General features: G+C 40.1%; 2 protein-coding genes across 2 annotated transcripts in view; one reads left to right on the forward strand and one right to left on the reverse strand.

Moving 5' to 3' along the window:
- Positions 1–394: 394 nt before the first annotated feature.
- Positions 395–9,319, reverse strand: ddx1 (DEAD (Asp-Glu-Ala-Asp) box helicase 1). The gene is made up of 26 exons (XM_038726980.1): positions 9,182–9,319; positions 9,038–9,089; positions 8,828–8,891; positions 8,722–8,751; positions 8,522–8,618; positions 8,252–8,299; positions 8,080–8,163; positions 7,832–7,915; positions 7,655–7,731; positions 7,499–7,571; positions 7,304–7,380; positions 7,101–7,215; positions 5,114–5,252; positions 4,787–4,847; positions 4,556–4,654; positions 4,312–4,401; positions 3,361–3,549; positions 3,098–3,149; positions 2,809–2,955; positions 2,593–2,684; positions 2,434–2,506; positions 2,205–2,277; positions 1,764–1,806; positions 1,577–1,672; positions 1,101–1,221; positions 395–955 (listed from the first exon to the last, which is right to left on the reverse strand). The coding sequence occupies exons 1-26, from the start codon at positions 9,195–9,197 to the stop codon at positions 825–827; spliced, it is 2,223 nt and encodes a 740-aa protein (XP_038582908.1). The 5' UTR covers positions 9,198–9,319; the 3' UTR covers positions 395–824.
- A 52-nt stretch (positions 9,320–9,371) lies between these two features.
- The window catches only part of nbas (NBAS subunit of NRZ tethering complex), a 198,421-nt gene continuing 187,274 nt past the window's right edge, over positions 9,372–20,518 (forward strand). Inside the window, exons 1-8 of the mRNA XM_038726982.1 lie at positions 9,372–9,601; positions 10,052–10,103; positions 10,473–10,509; positions 12,289–12,366; positions 13,029–13,076; positions 13,969–14,012; positions 18,869–19,002; positions 20,408–20,518. The exon at positions 20,408–20,518 is cut by the window's right edge and continues 23 nt beyond it. Of these exons, the coding sequence (XP_038582910.1) occupies positions 9,494–9,601; positions 10,052–10,103; positions 10,473–10,509; positions 12,289–12,366; positions 13,029–13,076; positions 13,969–14,012; positions 18,869–19,002; positions 20,408–20,518 (612 nt within the window). The 5' untranslated portion in view covers positions 9,372–9,493. The remainder of the gene's footprint in view (positions 9,602–10,051; positions 10,104–10,472; positions 10,510–12,288; positions 12,367–13,028; positions 13,077–13,968; positions 14,013–18,868; positions 19,003–20,407) is intronic.

The following is a 20,518-nucleotide window of genomic DNA, read 5'->3' on the forward strand; positions in this document are numbered from 1 at the left end:
AAAATAAAGTTTGTTTCACATATTTGTTGCATATTGGCTGAACGCTGCTTCTCCATGTTTAGTTTTGACTCTGGGGACAGAAGGCAGACCTGTCCCAGACAACCTCAGAGGTCTAGATGGTTCATAACATAGCAGAAGATCAGAAATGTATTATGGCCCTAAATCATTCAGTACTTTCTAAAAATCAATTCTTTGACAAACAGGGAGTCAGGGGTCAGTATAAAGCCATTAGAACTAGATTAACTGCTAAGCAAACTGAAATTCAATAAATGAATGAATTGAGAACATGTCTAATAATGTTCTTCTTTTGGATAAAGAGGTAGTTAGATCTCTCGCTATCTCTAGACAGCTAGATCTTGATCTCCCTCTCGATAAATAAAAACAATACCCAAACTGAGCAGGCTACTAGTTTATTTCAGAAAAGAAAACATCAAGCCGCTTAAATACATTGTCTTTGGAAACTTAAATCTTTCATTCAACCATAATCACAAAACAAAATCCAACAAATTATTTTTGCATTAGTGTTACACACTAAACAGAAATCAGGAGTTCAATTATCTTCAGGATGTTGACTGTAGAAGTTTAGCATACCCAATGAAATGTTGGCATTTTGATAGGTTTTAGTATACATTTCATGTAAGTGATTAATGAGTTATGGTTATATGTGTAGGTCTAGGTGTAAAAAACAAACAAACCTTGAAATGTACCTACGCATTACTTGGTTGCATAAGGACTTTGTATTCTGTTGGTGCATCATGTGAAAATGTTTAAATTCTCTTTATTCTGTAGCAGAAGCCTACAGTGTTGTGCTAGTTGGGGTGGGTTCAGAAGGCTCTGAACAGCTGGTTTGGCATATATCCCAGGTGGAGGAAAGAAGTTTGGGCTTCACTCTCCAAGCTAGCAAGCTCCTGGACTGTCGGGGCCAGAATATCCACATGACCTTTATAGTTACCACCTAGGCAAGAGTGACAGGTTTGCTGGTCAGGCTCAACATAAATGCAGTGAATCCTATACATGTGTTGAGCCTCTAATGGCTACGAGGCCTCACACCAATCCATGCAATACAAAATTCTTGAACATGCGCAATCTATGACACATACCTCCTAATGCTCTGCGCTGCCCATAGGTGACTTTTCCGTCAAAGTCATCCACAGGTACTTTGATGTCTGGCTCACACTGGGTGATGGTGCACTTTAGATGCTCCTCAATTTCTGACAGGAGCTGTGATCAGAGGAATGGGTAAAAGAACAAAAGTAAAACTGAAAGTCCACAATGGCTAACATGAAACTATGTCATATTGTGAGCCAAAAGAGTGTGTGTGTGTGTGTTTCCAAAATGAAGTACAACTTTATTGCTCACTATACGTATTGCAGTGCTAATGTATGTATTACATTTCACACCAGTCACACAGTCCCAAACTCAAGGGTGCCGTTTCTGCCAGGATGACAAATGCATCTGCTGCTTATCAAATCACATATAAAGCCTTCTGCTGAATCAGAGACAATGTCATATTTCAAACAGAACACTTTGCTTGCTGCCTTAACGGGATTAAGCGTGCGCCTGAGTCTTTGTTCACCTCTTTCTCGTTGTACCAGATGGTGCAACCTCCATTCTCCTTCAGCTGGGTGTTGTAGCAGCCTCTGCCTCGGTTCGGGCAAACGTGGTACCACACCTGCACATATGGAAAGACTCACTTTGACCTATTTTCAAAAACTAAGCACAATCAAAATTAATTAGCAGTGTATTTCTGTCATCCAACCTACCTTCTCCTTCTCCATAGCAACCAAGGAGATGGCCAGTCCCATTCTGAAAGTTAAAAGGATTTTCATTTGGGAGTAAATCAAATTAAAAAAAAAAAAAAAAAAAAAAAAAAGAGAGAGAAAAAAAAAAAAAAGGTATATTATGTGAAAACTTTCAGTTATAATGAAGATGAATTTCAGAAGAAGCTTTATTGCCAAGTAGTGTTCTACACATACAAGGAATTTGCTGTGGTGATAAAGGTGCTACACGTAGACAAACATACAGTCAACATAAATAAATGTAGAAATATATCATTTCTGCATTTGATAATTTCATAAGTGAATGTGAGTCTACAAACGAGCAAAAGTCACATAAGAACAAACTAATACATTTATTATTTCAAATCTCTAACACAGCCCTAACACACAGGCTAAGAGTTTTTTTCCCCAAGAATCAGTGCTTACCTCTCGGCTCTTCCGACTCTGCCGATACGATGGACATAGTTCTGCTTCTCATCTGGCAGAGTGACGTTAATCACTAGAATAAACACACACACCCAAAAAAAAACAAACAAACATACACATGAAATTTTTAACCTGAAGATGAAGTCTTCATTTGTATTTAAACACCCTATATAATCTGCATTTGAAAAAGTTATGTAGGAAGTTTTGTATTGACATCTAATCTCTTTACCATAAGGAACTCCGTGGATGTCAATTCCTCTGGCAGCTACGTCTGTGCAGATCAAGAGCCTCACTTCTTTTCTCTGAGAACAGAAGAAGATCTTCAAACACCAATAACAGCGGTCATGTTTTGTAAAAAGGTTACCATTATGTTGTTTTCTGTTTTTACCTTGAAGCGCTCCAAGTTATTTTTCCGCTCATTGGGCTTACGATCACCGTGGAGACAAACGCAGGAAAACTGGTGGCTTTTACTGTCCGGACCTAAAGAGAGGACCAATACTGAGGGAGGATTCTGAATGTGTCATGCATTGTCATTTGTCAAAACAAAATCTAACAGATCACTCTTTTATACGCAAGTGTGTGTATGCCACGTAATGCCTCCTACCTCCTCCTTGTTGAATGAAGTACTGTTCCATGTTGTCACAGTCAATCTTGGTGCGACAGAAGATTATGGCCTGATCCATCTTATGCTCTTTGACGGCCCTCACTGTGTACTCGCCTTTCAGCAACTTGATGGCTTCTGACCACATTTCTAAAATGCACACATACACATATTTGTTATATAGTGTCCACAATTGTGACTATTCCCAGAAGCAATATGACAATATAATACCTGTTTTGTTGTGTATGTGATGGACACAGAGATCCAAACTGTACTGCCTATCTGCGCTCACCTGCAGAATTGGCTCCTGGTCTGGTGTTGTCTTTGGCATGGACTTCATCAGTCTATCCAAAACAAAAAGGAGAAAAACTTTGACAACACATTCTACTAAACATGCGTGTCCATCTCTATGCTGCATGAATGCTCATGAAGATTTTCTTCAATTTCAGAAGCTTAAGAAAATCCTCCAAAATGCTTCAAGAGCAAAGCAAATCCCTTATGCATAACCCCCCCCCCCCATCAAATTGTGTCCTCGGCCCAACATGAGGGACTCACCCGGATGTGGTTCTTGCCAAGACGCTCCCAGAGACGATCGGCCTTAGGATTGACAGGCACGACAACATGATGGACAGTCTCGGGAACAGAGTCCTCCCCCTTTAGGTCCACCCAAGTGGGAAAGTGCATGATACGCTCGGACAACTTCTTCACGTCGAACGAATGCAGTGTGGCAGAACACACAATCACCTGGAAGAGACGATACACATTACCTGCAAATCACTTTCAGATTAGGGCTGAACGGTTTTGAAACCGTTTTTACTACATCTTTCTCATTTTCATTGAAAAAGATATTTAAACGATTATGGTGTGATTTTTGCAAAATCTGTACCAAACAAAGATGTTTTCTTAAATCTGCAGAATAGGATGTGTAGGCCAGGACATCTCTGTAGCACAGTAATATTTAATTTAAAAATGGTATTTTGACACACATATCGCTTTACACAATACAAATATTGCACCTCCTGCGATTTGAAAATTGCAGTGGGCCATATTGCGATTTCGATTAATAGTTCAGCTCTGCTTCAGATATGTTAATACAATCACAAATAGTAGGTCTTGGAGATACATGATATGGTGATATCCGTTACAGACCCCAGTCTGCGGAACAAACTTCCCCACCACATCAGATCTGCCCCCTCAAATGAGTTTGATTGAAAGACCAGCTCAAGGCCCACCTCTTGTCTTTAGCTTTTAAACAGACCTAAATTGCTTCTATTAACTGGCCTTTTATAATGGTTGTATTATTAGTTCTTTGCATTTCTCATTGATTTTATCTTGCTCTGTCTGTATATATGCATGCATTTGTTGTCTACTCTGTTGACCGGTTTTCTTATGTTTGTAAAGCACTTTGGTCAGCTCATGTTGTTCTAAATGTGTTAAAAAAATAAACTTGACTTGAGTGGTCTCAAGTTGTCATTACTAAAACGTGTAATTTATCTAAAGTGTTACCTGTAATCTCTTGCCGTCAGAAGTGACCTGAGGGATTTGGTTATGGATCCTGGTGATAAAATCTGTATAGCCTGCGGACAAAAGGCCATCCTGAGAGACACAGACAAATGGTAAGTGACTTCAGGGATTGTTATGCTATCTAGATAAATCAAAAAACACTTAGTAGACTGTGAAAAGTCAATGATCCTAATGTTACAGGACGTGGGAGTTACAAAATATTATACTCTAGATGGCTTGTACATACACACTCATCCAGGACTAGAAAGCGGACTTGGGACAAATTAAGTTTCCCAGTGGATATGAGGTCGTCCAGTCTGCCCGGTGTTCCCACCACAATGTCAATCTAATTAGGAGATGACACAAAAACATGACATGGGAAGAGGGCGAGGGGAGAAGAAGAGCAAAAATCACATCGGTTAGTTAAAACTGTTTCAACCGTGTTCAAGTGTGTTTGGAGACAGTACATGTCACGTACCCCCTGATCCAGAGCAGCCAGCTGATCTTTGGCAGCCACACCACCAATCACAAGTAGTTCCCTGTAGAGACAGATTTACAAATTATACTGCATACCGATGTTAGCATTCATTATTGAGCGCTGGCTCCATCTGCTGGTGTAAAAAAAGAAGTTACAAACATACTGAGAAATACAGGCAAATGCAGATCACAATAACTTAAGTAGAACACTGTTAAATATGCTGCAGGAATCATTTTCAAAAATACCTACACATGCATTTTCTCAACAAGTCATTGTGTTTTGATATTTGTGCCGACCAATGTTGATACCAGCTCTGTGTAGTCATACCTTAGTTTGGGGTTCTCTACAAATTTGCTGAATTGCTTGACATTGTTTAGAGTTTGTTCAGCCAGTTCTTTAGATGGCTCGATGATCAGTGCTTTGGGTGCGTTGGATGATGCTTTCACCTGACTCACTTTGGCACTGCCTGCACAAACACAGAGCCGAGACAGCTGTTCAACACTGTAAATTAACAGTGACATTGGTGATGTCATACAGTGGGTACGGAAAGTATTCAGACCCCTTTAAATTTTTCACTCTTTGTTTCATTGCAGCCATTTTCCAAAAATCAAAAAAGTTCATTTTATTTCTCAGTAATGTACACTCAGCACCCCATCTTGACAGAAAAAAACAGAAATGTAGAAATTTTTGCAAATTTATTAAAAAAGAAAAACTGAAATATCACATGGTCATAAGTATTCAGACCCTTTGCCGTGACACTCATATTTAATTCAGGTGCTGTCTATTTCTTCTGATCATCCTTGAGATGGTTCTACACCTTCATTTGAGTCCAGCTGTGTTTGATTATACTGATTGGACTTGATTAGGAAAGCCACACACCTGTCTATATAAGACCTTACAGCTCACAGTGCATGTCAGAGCAAATGAGAATCATGAGGTCAAAGGAACTGCCTGAAGAGCTCAGAGACAGAATTGTGGCAAGGCACAGATCTGGCCAAGGTTACAAAAAAATTTCTGCTGCACTTAAGGTTCCTAAGAGCACAGTGGCCTCCATAATCCTCAAATGGAAGACGTTTGGGACGACCAGAACCCTTCCTAGAGCTGGCCGTCCGGCCAAACTGAGCTATCGGGGGAGAAGAGCCTTGGTGAGAGAGGTAAAGAAGAACCCAAAGGTCACTGTGGCTGAGCTCCAGAGATGCAGTCGGGAGATGGGAGAAAGTTGTAGTAAGTCAACCATCACTGCAGCAATCCACCAGTCGGGGCTTTATGGCAGAGTGGCCCGACGGAAGCCTCTCCTCAGTGCAAGACACATGAAAGCCCGCATGGAGTTTGCTAAAAAACACCTGAAGGACTCCAAGATGGTGATAAATAAGATCCTCTGGTCTGATGAGACCAAGATAGAACTTTTTGGCCTTAATTCTAAGCGGTATGTGTGGAGAAAACCAGGCACTGCTCATCACCTGTCCAATACAGTCTCAACAGTGAAGCATGGTGGTGGCAGCATCATGCTGTGGGGGTGTTTTTCAGCTGCAAAGACAGGACGACTGGTTGCAATCGAGGGAAAGATGAATGCGGCCAAGTACAGGGATATCCTGGACGAAAACCTTTTCCAGAGTGCTCTGGACCTCAGACTGGGCTGAAGGTTTACCTTCCAACAAGACAATGACCCTAAGCACACCGCTAAAATAACGAAGGAGTGGCTTCACAACAACTCCGTGGCTGTTCTTGAATGGCCCAGCCAGAGCCCTGACTTAAACCCAATTGAGCATCTCTGGAGAGACCTGAAAATGGCTGTCCACCAACGTTTACCATCCAACCTGACAGAACTGGAGAGGATCTGCAAGGAGGAATGGCAGAGGATACCCAAATCCAGATGTGAAAAACTTGTTGCATCTTTCCCAAAACGACTCATGGCTGTATTAGATCAAAAGGGTGCTTCTACTAAATACTGAGCAAAGGGTCTGAATACTTATGACCATGTGATATTTCAGTTTTTCTTTTTAATAAATTTGCAAAAATTTCTACATTTCTGTTTTTTCCTGTCAAGATGGGGTGCTGAGTGTACATTACTGAGAAATAAAATGAACTTTTTTGATTTTTGGAAAATGGCTGCAATGAAACAAAGAGTGAAAAATTTAAAGGGGTCTGAATACTTTCCGTACCCACTGTAGGTGTACAAACAATGGCAGGAATGTATCTATTCATATTTTGTTTTAAAAATATTAGGTGAAAGGCTTTTATTGTGAAAGGAACTGTTCGGTCTCTTCTCAGTACGTTTTCTTGCTGCACCTTAAACAAAGTTGCATCCACACACCTGTCTGAGAAGATTTGACTGTGTGACCCTCTGGCGCCTGGTCCAGGGCAACAAACCCACTCTTAGGGGCATGTTTAAAGTCTTCTCCTCCAAAGTTGAACTTCAGCTCTGCATTCTGGCAGACAAATAAGGAGATGACCAATTTGTATGGTGTGAATCTGACCCCTGTTGGTTTGTTTTCTACCATTATTCTGAAAAGATACCTTGAGCACACAGGAGGCAAAGAAGGGCTGATTCTTTACAGGTTGAGGGATCTCAAAAGCCAAACCCAGGTCATTACCTGGAAGAAGAAGAGGAGAGAAAGAAAGGGGAAAGAAACATGAGAAATTTTGCTATTTAACACCAACTCTTGATCTACATAATCATAAATGTAAGAATCAGAACTACGGAGACGGCACCATTTTTAGAGAAGGAAATTTGGCCCTTGTCTAGATCCAAGTAGCATCCAAGAGTGTCATGCATGGTAAACTCCTGCAAAGAAGCACAATAAAGAGAAAACATGTTTGAAAAATTGTTTACATATCTAAATGAAATAGTCATTCATTAATGGTTACCTCTCCATAGCTGTCAAACTGCTTGTTGTTGGATTTCTTTCCAGTCCCACCAAAACCAAACCCGTACTTATCAGTTCCTGGAAAGGCAAAGAGTTTGGGATTTAATTTTTGGTTCTACTGAGTTAATTAGCTGTTGTATGTTTTGCAGCAAGGAGACTTAAGAGTAGAGGAGCATACCCAGGTCCAGGGCTGCCTGGCTGGTGGACCAGCCAATGCGACACAGACCCTGGTCATGGCAGGTCACCTCATAGTAGTACTTCCCTGGACACAGAAATACATGTATAAGGACTGGTAACAGTTGCAAAGAAATAAATGATCCTTTCATTTTTGTTAATCTGTCAAAGAAATATTTGTTTATTTGGTGTCTTGAATCCCAGCTTGTCTTGTCTTAAATCTCAACTGATTTACTTGTGTGCATTACACACCTTTGGTGACACCTTTAGTAGAGCGACAGCCATGCCACTCTTTAAACTCCCTGCTCTGGCAGCACAAGCCATCTGGACCAATTGCTGTACAGGTAAAAACAAAAAGTGACAATGAGGAAAGGTGACAACAAACAAACAATATGTATTGTTATAAACAGATTTGTCCCCTTACCAAAGGCTGGACTGCGATCATAAGGATTCATCTGCCAATTGCTGAAAACTGGGGCCAAAACAAAGAAAAAGGTAAAACATCTGCAGAGCACATACTACTGCTTTCATAATTGTATTATAATAGATTCTCAATTATGCTACTAGCCTGACAAGATCTAGTAGACCAGATATTTCTGGAGAATGTTATTAATACATTTTAGCTGGAGTTTCAAACATACAGACTGCAACCAAATAAGTCCCCAATAATATTATGCCTAATCAGTGGTCTTACTAGCTCCTCCAGTCTTGATGGAGGCTCTGCCCCTCTTGCCCTCCTGCTGGTCCTTCAGGGTCTCATACACAATCTGGATCACTGGGATACTAAAGGCCTGAGAATGACAAGTATTACACATTCATTTTTTTGTATTCTAATTGCCCTGATGTTAAAATGCTAATTAAAAATTAAATGATGTGTGGCAAAAGAGTACTTACACCTGTTTTACCACTACCAGTTTCTGCTGCCTAAAAAAAGAAACAAGATGTAAACCTCGCAGTGCAAAAAATGTTGTGCTTTAGACAAATACAGACAAAAATTTACCATCAGTACATCTCCTCCACCAAGAATAAGGGGAATAGATTCTGCCTGGATGTCAGTGGGTAGCCTAAAATCCAAAGATTGAAATAAATCACTCTCGACTGTTGACTGTCGACCAACAATTAGAGAATATATTACAGTACAGACATGATTTAGCAAATATGGATGCGGACGTCAAACAAGCAGCACAGACAGGTTTGAAGAGAGACTTACAGCCAGTCCATCTCTTCCGCAGCCTGTGCGATTTCAGGCATAACCCCCATTTCTGTTGAACAAAAGACACATTTAATGATTCAATACGCTCGTGTAGCTTACGAATGAGACGTTAACATAGATAAGTTGATAATAAATGCTCACCAGTAAACGCGGCCATTATTGCTGATACGACTTCAACCCAACAGGATGTAACGTGTTAAGAATTTTCGACTCAGTGCAACTCGTTTTGCGAACCGGCCAAGCAGCCTTATATAATTGGTTCCGGGTAGCGAACTTGTTCGTAAAGAATATATTTTTTTTTACAACACACGTTGCTTCTCGGGTGAGCGTCAGAAGCACACATTTCTATGTTATTATCTTATCATAGTTTGCAAGCGGTTAGCTAAATTACAGTTTTCCAAACGCGGTCCCAGGGATATTTTGTCCTGTGTTTGTCGCCGTAGACTTTGACAGATGCTTGAAGTAAATATGGCTGAAGAAAGCCTGATTGAAGGCGAAGATGAAAACATTTTATACGATTTACTTGTCATTACTGAATGGCCTCCAGAGACGGACACTCAGGTTAGTCAGCCTTCAGTTTTTTACACGCTCTATTTACTGTGTGGGTGTTTAGTTGTACGTTTAATCGTTAAAAATGTCCCCTCAAAGTAACTCTAATCAGTTGCAAGGGGTCAGCCGCTCAAAGCCACGTAGCAAGAACGTAGTTACACTGCTAGCTAAATCCTCACATTCTTATATCACATTTGCATATATATTTATTTTTCATCATTGCCACTTGTGCAATGGGCAGTTAAGTGTCGTTTTTAAGGAAACATTCATATTTTTCTCCAACTAGCTAACGTAGCCCAAAAGCATGACTGACTTAAGTTAACCTAACTAACGTTATAGTGAGTAAGCTTACCCACGAAACTTCAGAAGTACATTGATAAACAATATGCGATCCCCCCTAAAGAACTTTGTCCTTTGTAGGAAAGAAGTTAATGATAACCTGTCGCTTTCTAACATTTGCAGTTGCGAGGCAACAAGGAGCACAACACCTCACTCATTGAAAAAGCAGTGACAGGTAAGTTGTTGGGTTTTTTGTGGCCTGGTTGTGATACTATGCAAAACAACTTACCTGCTATGCAACACTTTTTTAGACTTTGCTTCCACCTGATTACAGTGTAGAATTTGTACCAAGGATAAAAGGGGGGCAAAACAAAATTGTGGTTTGTCTTTTCTTTATACACTAACAAAACAGCAACTATTCAGAGAACTGTTTGAAGAAAACAATCTGTGCAGGAATCCCAGCGGCTGAGTCATTATTCTGTGTGCTGGAGGATAGATGACATCTGATCTTAATCATTTTGATGAGATGTTTTATACAATGATCAATAAAATTATCACACTGTTGTTATAAGTATGTGTAGTAACTGGGATGCATCTCTTACAGGACCATTCCGCTTAATCTTGCACTACTTGTGGTACAGGTAAGTTCATCATCAATATTATGGTGACAGGTTATGGCTATCTGACCTGCTATACACTTGACTTGCCATTATTTCGCCAGTGTAATGGCCTGACAAGCCACAAGAAGCTGTGATTCGTCTTGCTCACTGTTAGTATGGTTTTTTAGGGCAGCGGTGTGTGCCTTTATACATGTGTTTGACTACATAAAATTTAAAACACATTTATGTGGGAATGCATTTCCTATTTCAGGGCCAGTGCTAATGTGCTATAAAACAAATTCAAAAATATCTGATACTTAAGAATAGAAAATCTGGTCTGGCAGACTCTGGAGATTTGGCTGTAACCAGTGACATTCTTGTGTGGTTTGATGGTTAACAATCAATATTTCTTAAGACTAGTTCCCGTAATGCATATCCTGTAAATGGGTTAATTTTTCTACATGCTGGAAAAAGAATTAATTGAGAAAAACATGACAGTGAAAGCTAAAGCAAAATTGATCCTGGAAATGACCTGTTTGCCTGGGGTGTCACAGTTTAGTCATGAAATGTATGTATTTGCCTCAGATCAGATATCCTACTGGGCTTAGTTGAATCTACTGCACAAAAGTCTCATATACACGATCCTGTATACAAGATGTATATTTGTGAACGTGTTAACAGATGGCTAGCTGTGGCCTGCAGTGGATTCTGTAATGCTCTAGCACCAAGGCCTGCTTATTCTCACAGCAGGTGGTTACCTAGCACCATCAATAACTTTATTATTATATATTTATGAATGCTTGTCTCTCAGCTCTCCTTCTCTTTTTTTGTGGTTGAGAAAGGATCATGAATTTTATTTAATATAACCAAGAAGAGTAGGCAAACTGCCCTCCACATGCTGTGACGTTTTTATTTGTTGAAATTTGTTTTAGCCCCAAAACAGAATAGTACATTACAAGAATACAATGATAATGAACTTTTAAAAGCATATTTCGACGGTGGATACGATAGTGAGAATCAGATTTTACTCACCAATAAACTGAAACAACCCAACAACATCTGTAAAAATGATGCCTTAAATAAAACATGCGCTCTTCAGATCTACATTTGTTTGACAGTTAATTAGGTGTACATTAAATAATCACCAAGATGACTTAATTGCTAGTAGTTTTTAATTGAATTTAAATTGCATGTAAAATACTTTTCTTTATTTTAATTTTATTTAACTAAATTTAATGTTTAATTCAGTTTAATGTATTTTCATGACATTTTTCATTTAACATGACTTAATTGAAGTTTAATTACATTTAATTAGATATGATTCAGTTAAATTTAACTTGATTTAATTTGATTTAACATCTAAAGAAAATAAATTTAACTTGATTTAATTTAGTTTCACTAGATTTTTTTAATTTAAGTAAATCTATTTGAAGATTTTATTTAGTTGAATTTTATTGAATTGTATCGAATTGTATTTATTTTAATAACATCTAGTTCCTGTTCACACTCCTATGTGTTGATGAATATTTTGTTTTACGTTGACTGACACAGACTGGTCACCTGTCAACCAATCACTGTAGACATAGGGAATAGGCATGATGTCATCCATAGCAACAGGGTTAGTCTCTCTCAGTCCCTCAGTAAAAGTTGCTATCAGCACCTTTGTTAACAGCTCTTAAGAAGAAAGTCTTTGCTTGGAATGTTTGGTCCCATTTAGAAGGAGGACGGTGAGATAAGACACTTTGTAAATACTGTTTGGCCGTTATTAACCTTTTTTAAAAATGATTTTCTGTTTTGTTTGTTCGATTCTGGAAATCTCAGCCCCTCCAGCTCGTCTCTGCCTCACGGTCTTGTCCGCCTGGCAAACAAGCAGATCAACTGGCAGCTGGTGCTTGCAAGGTGCAACACACACACACACACACACACACACACACACACACACACACACACACAGTGATCAATACTTGAATGTGGGCTACTTTGTTGCTGACATGTACTAAGCCTTCCCCTCTTCTGGCTTTCTCTCCCTTTTGCGTATCCACCTCAACCAATCATTTACACATGGTCATTACAACAGACCAACCAAATAGAAAGGGCAGTTTTAATTGCCTATTGATTCAAACATGTAAGACAGTGTTAAGCGTAGTGAAATGATGCTGCTGATGTCCATTAGTTTGATGCTCTCCTTCCATTTCGTTTCTGTCTGCCCTTAAATCTTTCTCCCTCATTTCATTCCGTCTGAAACTATCTTTGCTTTTTTTTAATGCTCCCAATTATTATCGTTTCTTCCCTCTTTAAGCCATCCAACATGGGCTTTTATTCCAGTCTTGATCTCTTTTCCATCCAAACTGCCCTGCTAGACACATTCTCACACAGAAAAAAAAATATTATTTTCTTCATTAACACCCATAAATGTGTCTTATTCCGTTAATCACCCTTGACAGTCTTCATTTCATCTCCCACTTTATCATAAATAAATATCAGCCATCATGACATTTGTTCACTTGTCTTTCCCCATTTACTCTTGTTCATTCCTGACCATTCTCTTGTTTTCTCCACAGTAATGGCAAACTGCTAGCAGTGGTTCAGGACCAGTGTGTGGAGATTAGGTAATTATTGAGCTCTGTCCTGCTGTTTGAGGCACTCTGACTGTGTGTGCGAGTGATAGAGAACCTTTTAATTAAGGGAGAATTAATAACATCTCCCTTTTAAAAGGGCTGCAGTCTCAGCTTGTATCTACAGAATTATTTTTTTCCCCAAACGTCAAAACAAACAGCAACAATACAATCAGTGGTACATCAGACAACATAAAGTGAACTTGAATTTGAAAATATTAGTGTTTTAGTTTGTTTGTGTGTGTGAGGGATAGAGAAAGGGACCAAAGCATACATGTAATTATTTTCATACGCAACCCATTTTCCCACTTATATAGAGAAAATGCACTCACTCAGCATTATGCTCTACTGATGCAATGTAATGCCTATGAATGTAGTAAAATTTAAATAAAAATCAATAGCAGTGAACCAGCTACACAAATACGTCTAGCTCTCCAGAGGCTAACAAGAGGCAAATTCCAATATCTAAAGCTTTGGCTGAAAAGGTCTTTCACTATACCCTTTTTTGTGTAATATGGAAGTCATTTACGTGCACTTATCATATATAACATATAAAACCCAGTATGTTTCTGTTGTTCACTTTGTTGTGTGTGTTTTATAGCCTTCCTTCATGGTGTTAGTTGGTTTGAGTGGGTGTTAAGTCAGCTCAAGGTCTTATCCATTGAGCTCTTTTAAGAGTCTATCTAAACACTGCCTACTCTCAAGGCCCTGTCTGCTTGATCCATTGAGCTACTTTAGTTGGCAGGCTATCAGTGGCTGTTATAACCCACCTTACAAGCTAGATGTGTGTATCCTTGTTGTGCGGTGTAATGTTGTTGTGTTTTCCTGCCTGTCTCATTCTGTGTGTGTGTGTGTGTGTGTGTGTGTGTGTGTGTTTGCTCCTCAGGTCTGTGAGAGATGACTTTGGCTCAGTCATTGGGAAGTGCCAGGGTAAGACCCCCCCCTCCCCCAGTTTTATCAATCACATACTGGAGTTCACAGTGAATTACATTAAATCACCATAGCTCACCTCGCTAAACACCCCATTTACTTTATAAATGTACCTGTTACTGTTGTGTAGTATAGTCTGTGTAATGTGAGTGTGCTTGTAACCCTTCATGTCTGTCTTTTTAAGTTGATCTAGGGGAGTTATGGTGTGTGTGTATGTGTCCTTGAACAGTACACTGTGGTGCGTGTGAGAAGAACATAGAATCGAATACAACGCAGTGCAATACAGGACAACAGAAACAGAATATTGGCTAAAATTATTATTACAATATAATTAGAAATATGTTTAGTACAATATGGCAAATGCAGGCAGAATCAAATATAAAATGATCAAACAGATTTTCAGTGCAGTGAACTGTTTGCTACAAATTGTTAATTTAAACAGTGTTTTTGAAAATTTGTTCATATTGTCATTATATAATACCACCTAAAGCTGATAGAAGATAATAGAATAGAATTAACAGTATTCTTCAACCAGAAGTGGAGGTTTGTCTTTGGTCTCAGAGAAGAACAGAGACAAAGACCATGTCTGAAATCATTCAACTATATAGTAGTGATGCACCGATCCAATATTGACCTAAATAGCTGGATCGGTATCGGTGAAAAAGGATCGGATCAATGGGACCGATCTATTCAATTAAATTATGCACCAGCAGAGTGCCGGTAGACATGAACAATTTGCTAGGAGAGCTATCATAGCATGGAGGAAGCTAAAAACAAGGGGTCAGCAGTTTGGAGGTATTTCATGCTTGATCAAGCCTGATGTTGCCTTACACATAAAATAGGGATTCCTAGTCTCTTCCTCAAAGTGTGGAATACAGCTTATTAATTTTACACTGGTATCGGCTCTGTACTCGGTAGGGCTTCAAATAATGATTATTGTCATTGTCAATTAGTGATGAGTTGTATGGTCTATCAAATTTCAGAAAATGGTAAAAAATGTCAATCAGGGTTTCCCATAGCCCAAGATGACGTCGTCAAATGTCTTGTTTTGTCCACAATCCAAAGATATTCAGTTTATGGTCATAATGTAGGAAAGAAACCAGAAAATATTCACATTTAAGAAGCTTGAATAAAAAAAATAAATCTCAACCAGTTAATCAATTATCCAAATATTTGGCAATTAATTTAATAGTTGTCAACTAATTGATTATTCGATTTATAGTTGCAGCATTGGCCGATACCCAAAGCTCAGGTATTGATATCGGGACTGAAAAAGTCTGATCGGCGCATCCCTACTATATAGTGCACATAATTTACTGGCCACCATTTGTGTTTAAATTCTGAAAGTGAAATTTACACACGATATAGTGTCCTCAAAAATACTCACAATGGAACAACAAAAGAAGTATTGTCCATAGTATGTACACTACTCTCTGCTAACAGTCCCAACAACACTACACCTGTCAGTGACGATGCGAAATGACAATAATTCATAAGCGTCTGAAATATCAATTAGGTAAACTAGCAAGTGTCTTTTATTTAGCGAGTGCGATTGAGTGAACAGTAGGCTGTTTTTGCCATCTGTGGTGATGTTGATTAACATGTAGTCTTTTGTTGCGCATGTGAGTGTATCTGAGCGTACATGCCTATGCTTGTACACATCTACTCTGAGTTTGTTTCAAAGAGAAATATCGACCCTGGTGGCTAATTGGAATGTGTGAGAGTGATTGTGAACAGCTACACAGATAATCAGCCTCATCCCCTACATTGCCACTCATTAAACGCAGCCTCATAGTGGCTGATAACAATAAATATCCATGATTGTTTGTTTAGCTGTTAAAATGGCCTACTGTGTCAGTCCTAATGGCTCTAAACATAGTGAGGCCACACCTTCTATAAACCTATGACATAAACAAAGTTAAATACACTTAGCTTAGATGTTTGAAAATAATCACTATTGACATCTTTGTTATTCATGTAGGTGTTTTTTTTACCTTAAGCTGCACCAATCAATATTTTTGTATTAGCAATTGATCAAATCACTGTGTGTGATCTAAAAGGGGTTGTTTATAGTGATAAACCCAGAGAAATCACCCAACTCTGTAGTCCCCCGTTTCCAGCAGTGGCACACAGCTGTTTTCAGTGATAAACTTGCTGTTCGGTACCTGCCCAGCACCAAACAGTAGATGACCAAAGTTAGCAACTAGCTGGTGAACATATGGGAGTATTTAATTGCTTAAGAGTCAGATATTTCCCCCAGGAAGTGGTGGAGACCAAAATAGAGATAAAAGGAGAATGAATATTGGACTTATATTCATCAGGTGGTCTGATAACATGACTCCAAATTAATGCTAATGTTGCTCTATGTAAATATTAGCTAACATGTTCACCATAACAGCTTTATAACATGATACTCTGCCCATGTTGTGTTTACAGCTTGTTGCCCCAAAGTCACCCAAAAAATCAGTTAATGTAAGTTTAAATGGCAACAGCCGTGCCCCTTTTGGAGCGTAGGTGTAGAATTGATAAATTTCTGACTTTTGACACCAAAAAAGACGCTTTGGCAGACAGCAGTGCACACCAGTGCCCAGCATTCTCCCCCACAGGGCCAACCAGAGGTCGTTAGATGAATTGGCCAAAGGCAACAACTAAACTGCAGCAACATTCACCAGGATTGCTTCATATTTCTACAAATTTCTACAAATCAAAAGTATTTGAAGGAAGCTGGTGTGTTTTCTTTCTGAATTCCCTGTCTTTATTCACATATTCTCACACACACATACAGTACACACTGCACCAAACACATCACAAAAAAGCCCAGAATAAAACGTGTGTGGGTTTTATCAGCATAGTCTCCACCTCTCTCCTTCTTTCTTCTTTTCTTTCAATCTTCACTTTTTTTTCTCATTTTCATCATCTTTCCCGCCCCTTCTGTGTGTCTCTCTGTCTCACACTATATTTGTTCTGCTCTGGCTAGCCGTCATTGTGAGCCGTTGTTCTAATAGTTCATAGCGTGGAGAACAGTAGCCCGTGGGCCTGTGAAAACCCCAGTCTCCCTCCTCTTTTTCATCCCATTTCATCTCTCCTTTTCATTTTACTTTTACTTCATTTCATTTCACGGAGATTTATCCTAATGGATTTTGCTGTGATCCTGCCTTCAATGGCATTTGCTGTTAATGGAGGAGTGTGCATGTGTATGCGTTACAGACTTTTTTGCTTGTGCGTATTTGTCCCCGGTGCATGAATGCGTTCGGTTCCTCCCCACCTATATATCCCCCATCCCCCCACCCCGCTTACATTAGAGTCATCTCCCATGCTCCCACCCCTGTACATAATTCATAAGTGTTGAGCTCTGATAAATGCATCTGCAAGGCTTTAGATAGAAGACTTCTATTGGGTCGTCGGGGTGTAATTCTCCCCAACTTCCGCCCCCGCCATCGCTAGGAGAAGGGGGGAAAAAAACAACAAAAAAATCAGAACAGTAGCATCCAATTTTCCAGCTCCCCAAAAAAGCCATCTATGTGGAAATGGAACCCTCTCAGCCGCAGAACAACATACTGTATACAATTCATAATGGGAGCGAGAGATAGAGGGGAGGCGAGAGAATAAGAGTGAAATAGAAAAAAGATTGAAATAGGAACGAAAGAGCCAAAAAAAAACGAGAGCAGAGGAGACGCTTGGTACCTATGGCTCTCATAATGGCTCCATGTTCTTGTCTGCTCCTCCTCAACCGAGAGTCTCATAGGTGTGTTAAATCGCCTACTTCCTGAGGTGCGCTCTGATACTTAGGCCTTAAAATTTGGGGAGCTATTATTTCTCTCAGTGGGTGCCGGATTCATTGTTTCTCTCTCTCTCTCTCTCTCTCTCTCTGTCTCGCCTCCCACTTCCTCCCTTCGCTCTTCATTTAAAATTCTAGTCATACAATATCCGACGCCTCCATTCGTTTGCGGTATTGCCCACCAGGGGTTGCAGCAGTGCTCCTCAGCCAAGAAATTCAATACAATAAACGCCAGTAGCGCCGGTATGTGATATCAACAAAAACATAACTTCCTTTTCGTAACTTTATTGCTTAGCAGACACAGCACGCATTGTGGCTTATTATGTTTCACACTGTTCTCCAGTGCAGGAATCTAAGTCTGTGCTAAAGGTTTTATTTAGTTTAATAATGTACTCCGCTTTCTTGTACCCAATACACAGAGATACTGTATATGTTTGAACAAGTACAATAGTTTCACCCTATTTCCCCCATACTGTTAAATGTGTCAGAAGATAATCGGGTGTTCACAACAGATTCTGGATCAGAGGCCTGCCAGACTGCAGCTCTTCCATCAGAGGGAAGTATGACAGTAAAGCCTTGAGAAAGTGCCAGCAGGCAGGCATGTGCTTTATAACAGCGATATGGTTATACTCACAGCACTGCTGAGCCAGCAGATTGGTGAAACAGTAGCCTATACTTCAATAAAAGCTGGATTTATGATCTCCGCTCTCCTCCCCCCTTTCCCACTGCCTCTCTTTTTACCCACACCACCTTTCTCCCGCTCTCGTCATGAGTGCGCGTGAAAGCATGAGTGTGCACGTGCGTGTCTTTGAGAGACAATTATTGAGATGCATTACTCTAGCTGTCCTTTATAGATGAATTGGATAGGTCCTTAGACACACTTTGTTGATGTATGGCATTAGCTTGATCCTCCTTCTCCCATCTGTATTCATCATCGGCGCGACCACAGAGCACCGGGGATTATTCGTAGAGAGTTTTACTCATCGGGCTTAATGAGAAATCCTTGGCTCCCTGAATGTCTTGTCTTTTATCTGTTTGTATGAGTTTTTTAAGTCTTCTTTTTTTTCATCTGCTACAGTGCCAAAGGACCCAAACCCTCAGTGGCGAAGGGTGGCATGGAGCCATGACTGCACCCTGCTAGCCTATGCCGACAGCACTGGCACCGTGCGCCTTTTCGACCTCATGGGCAGCGAACTCTTTGTCATCGCGCCGGTAACCATGCCAGTCCCTCTGCTTTGACGTCATCAATCAACCCCTCTCCCCCTCCAAGCTATCATTGTGTCTTAATTTTTTTCTTTGTGCATCTGTTCATACTAATCATAAGTGATTAGGCGTAGCATATGGAAACCCAGCATGCACTATACACTTCAAATTTGTTTCAGATGATTGGTTCAGTTCCAATGTGTTGTATCTAATATAAATTAATTAATACATTTTCCTTAATTTATCATTGGAAAGTCCTGGACTGACTGTTTCTGTTTTTTAATGTGGTCACTACAGATAAATGTAAATTAAGTTTCTTATCCTAACAAAATGATAATATGGAACAGCAGATTTGACCGTATTTGTAACTTTAGAGTGACACAGTTTTGAGGATTCAGACATCCATAATCTTGGCTTTAGAGACTGGTCCAGGTTCTGCTTTACATTTATCGGACTCTTTGAGCTGCCAGTCACCTTTTTTGAAGAAAGTGTCTCCATGTCAGACACCCTCTGTGCTCTTTTTGTCTGTCATGCCTGCTTTCTTCATTCATTGTCTGATGCTTTTTTTCTACTCCTTCCTATTTGCTCATAGTGTCCCATTCTTTTCTTCTTTGTCCTCACCGCCTCCTCTCTTTAATTTTTCACATGCGTGCTAGTCCCTAGATCCTCCTTTCTGTCTCTCCTCTAGCAGTCCTCTCATCTCATCTCTCAGTAGCTCTCCTTGCGATGCCATTTCAAGTCCATCTGCCACCCCCCACCCCCCACCGCTCAGTTTAATGCCCTCTGTGTGCTACATATTATCATTCCTCCATTTCGATCCATCATTCCCTCCATTCCTTCATCCACCCTGTCAGAGACAATGAGCGCAGACGCTCCCCAGCCACAGTCATCTCTCGAAGTCTGTGATCTTCATTCCTTTAGTGCAACTCTACTTTGTTATGTATCTACAGTATCTGTGTCTGCACACTTACACCAGCACAATGCCCCCCCCCCCCCCCCCGCTCTGCTCTACTGTCTCTCATGTTTGTCACTGCTAAGTGCACACGCCGGTGACTTGCTGCTATTTCTGGAGGAGAGGATAGAAAAAAGACAGCAAGAATGCACGGATTAAAAAAATTAAAATGTGCTCATTTTGCCTACCCCGCCATCTCTCTCACTTTCTGTCTCTTTCGCTTTCTCTGTCTCTTATCTCTTGTTCCCGGCCTTCACTTTCTCATCATGTTCTTTCTAATAGTTTTCCTGTCTGCTGGCATGTTGTATCTTTGTTGTTTGTCCTTGTAAAAACTTGGTGGGGGCACAAACTGATGGATAATTATGCATATTTCTCCACTTCTTTTGATTTCCTCTACCATTTACATCAGTCACTTTCACACCGCCGCTGAGTCTTCTTTCTCATCTCCCTCTCTTGATCCAGGCGGTGAGTTTTCCCGGGGATTTCAGTTGTGCAGTGGCGGGCCTGATTTTCCTGGAGTATACAGCCAGTGCCCAGTGGTCAGCCGAGCTGCTTGTTATCACATACGGTGGC

Source organism: Micropterus salmoides, unplaced genomic scaffold, assembly GCF_014851395.1.
Source record: "Micropterus salmoides isolate LMB-PRFRI ecotype aquatic unplaced genomic scaffold, ASM1485139v1 Ms_hic_scaffold_18, whole genome shotgun sequence".
NCBI lineage: Eukaryota > Metazoa > Chordata > Actinopteri > Centrarchiformes > Centrarchidae > Micropterus > Micropterus salmoides.

Excerpts from the sequence above, each read along its gene's own strand:
- ddx1 (XM_038726980.1), bottom strand. Across the intron at positions 7,732-7,831 it reads CCAGGCAGCCCTGGACCTGG|GAACTGATAAGTACGGGTTT; the intron begins GTATGCTCCTCT and ends TTGCCTTTCCAG. Across the intron at positions 1,222-1,576 it reads TCTGGTACAACGAGAAAGAG|CTCCTGTCAGAAATTGAGGA; the intron begins GTGAACAAAGAC and ends CTCTGATCACAG.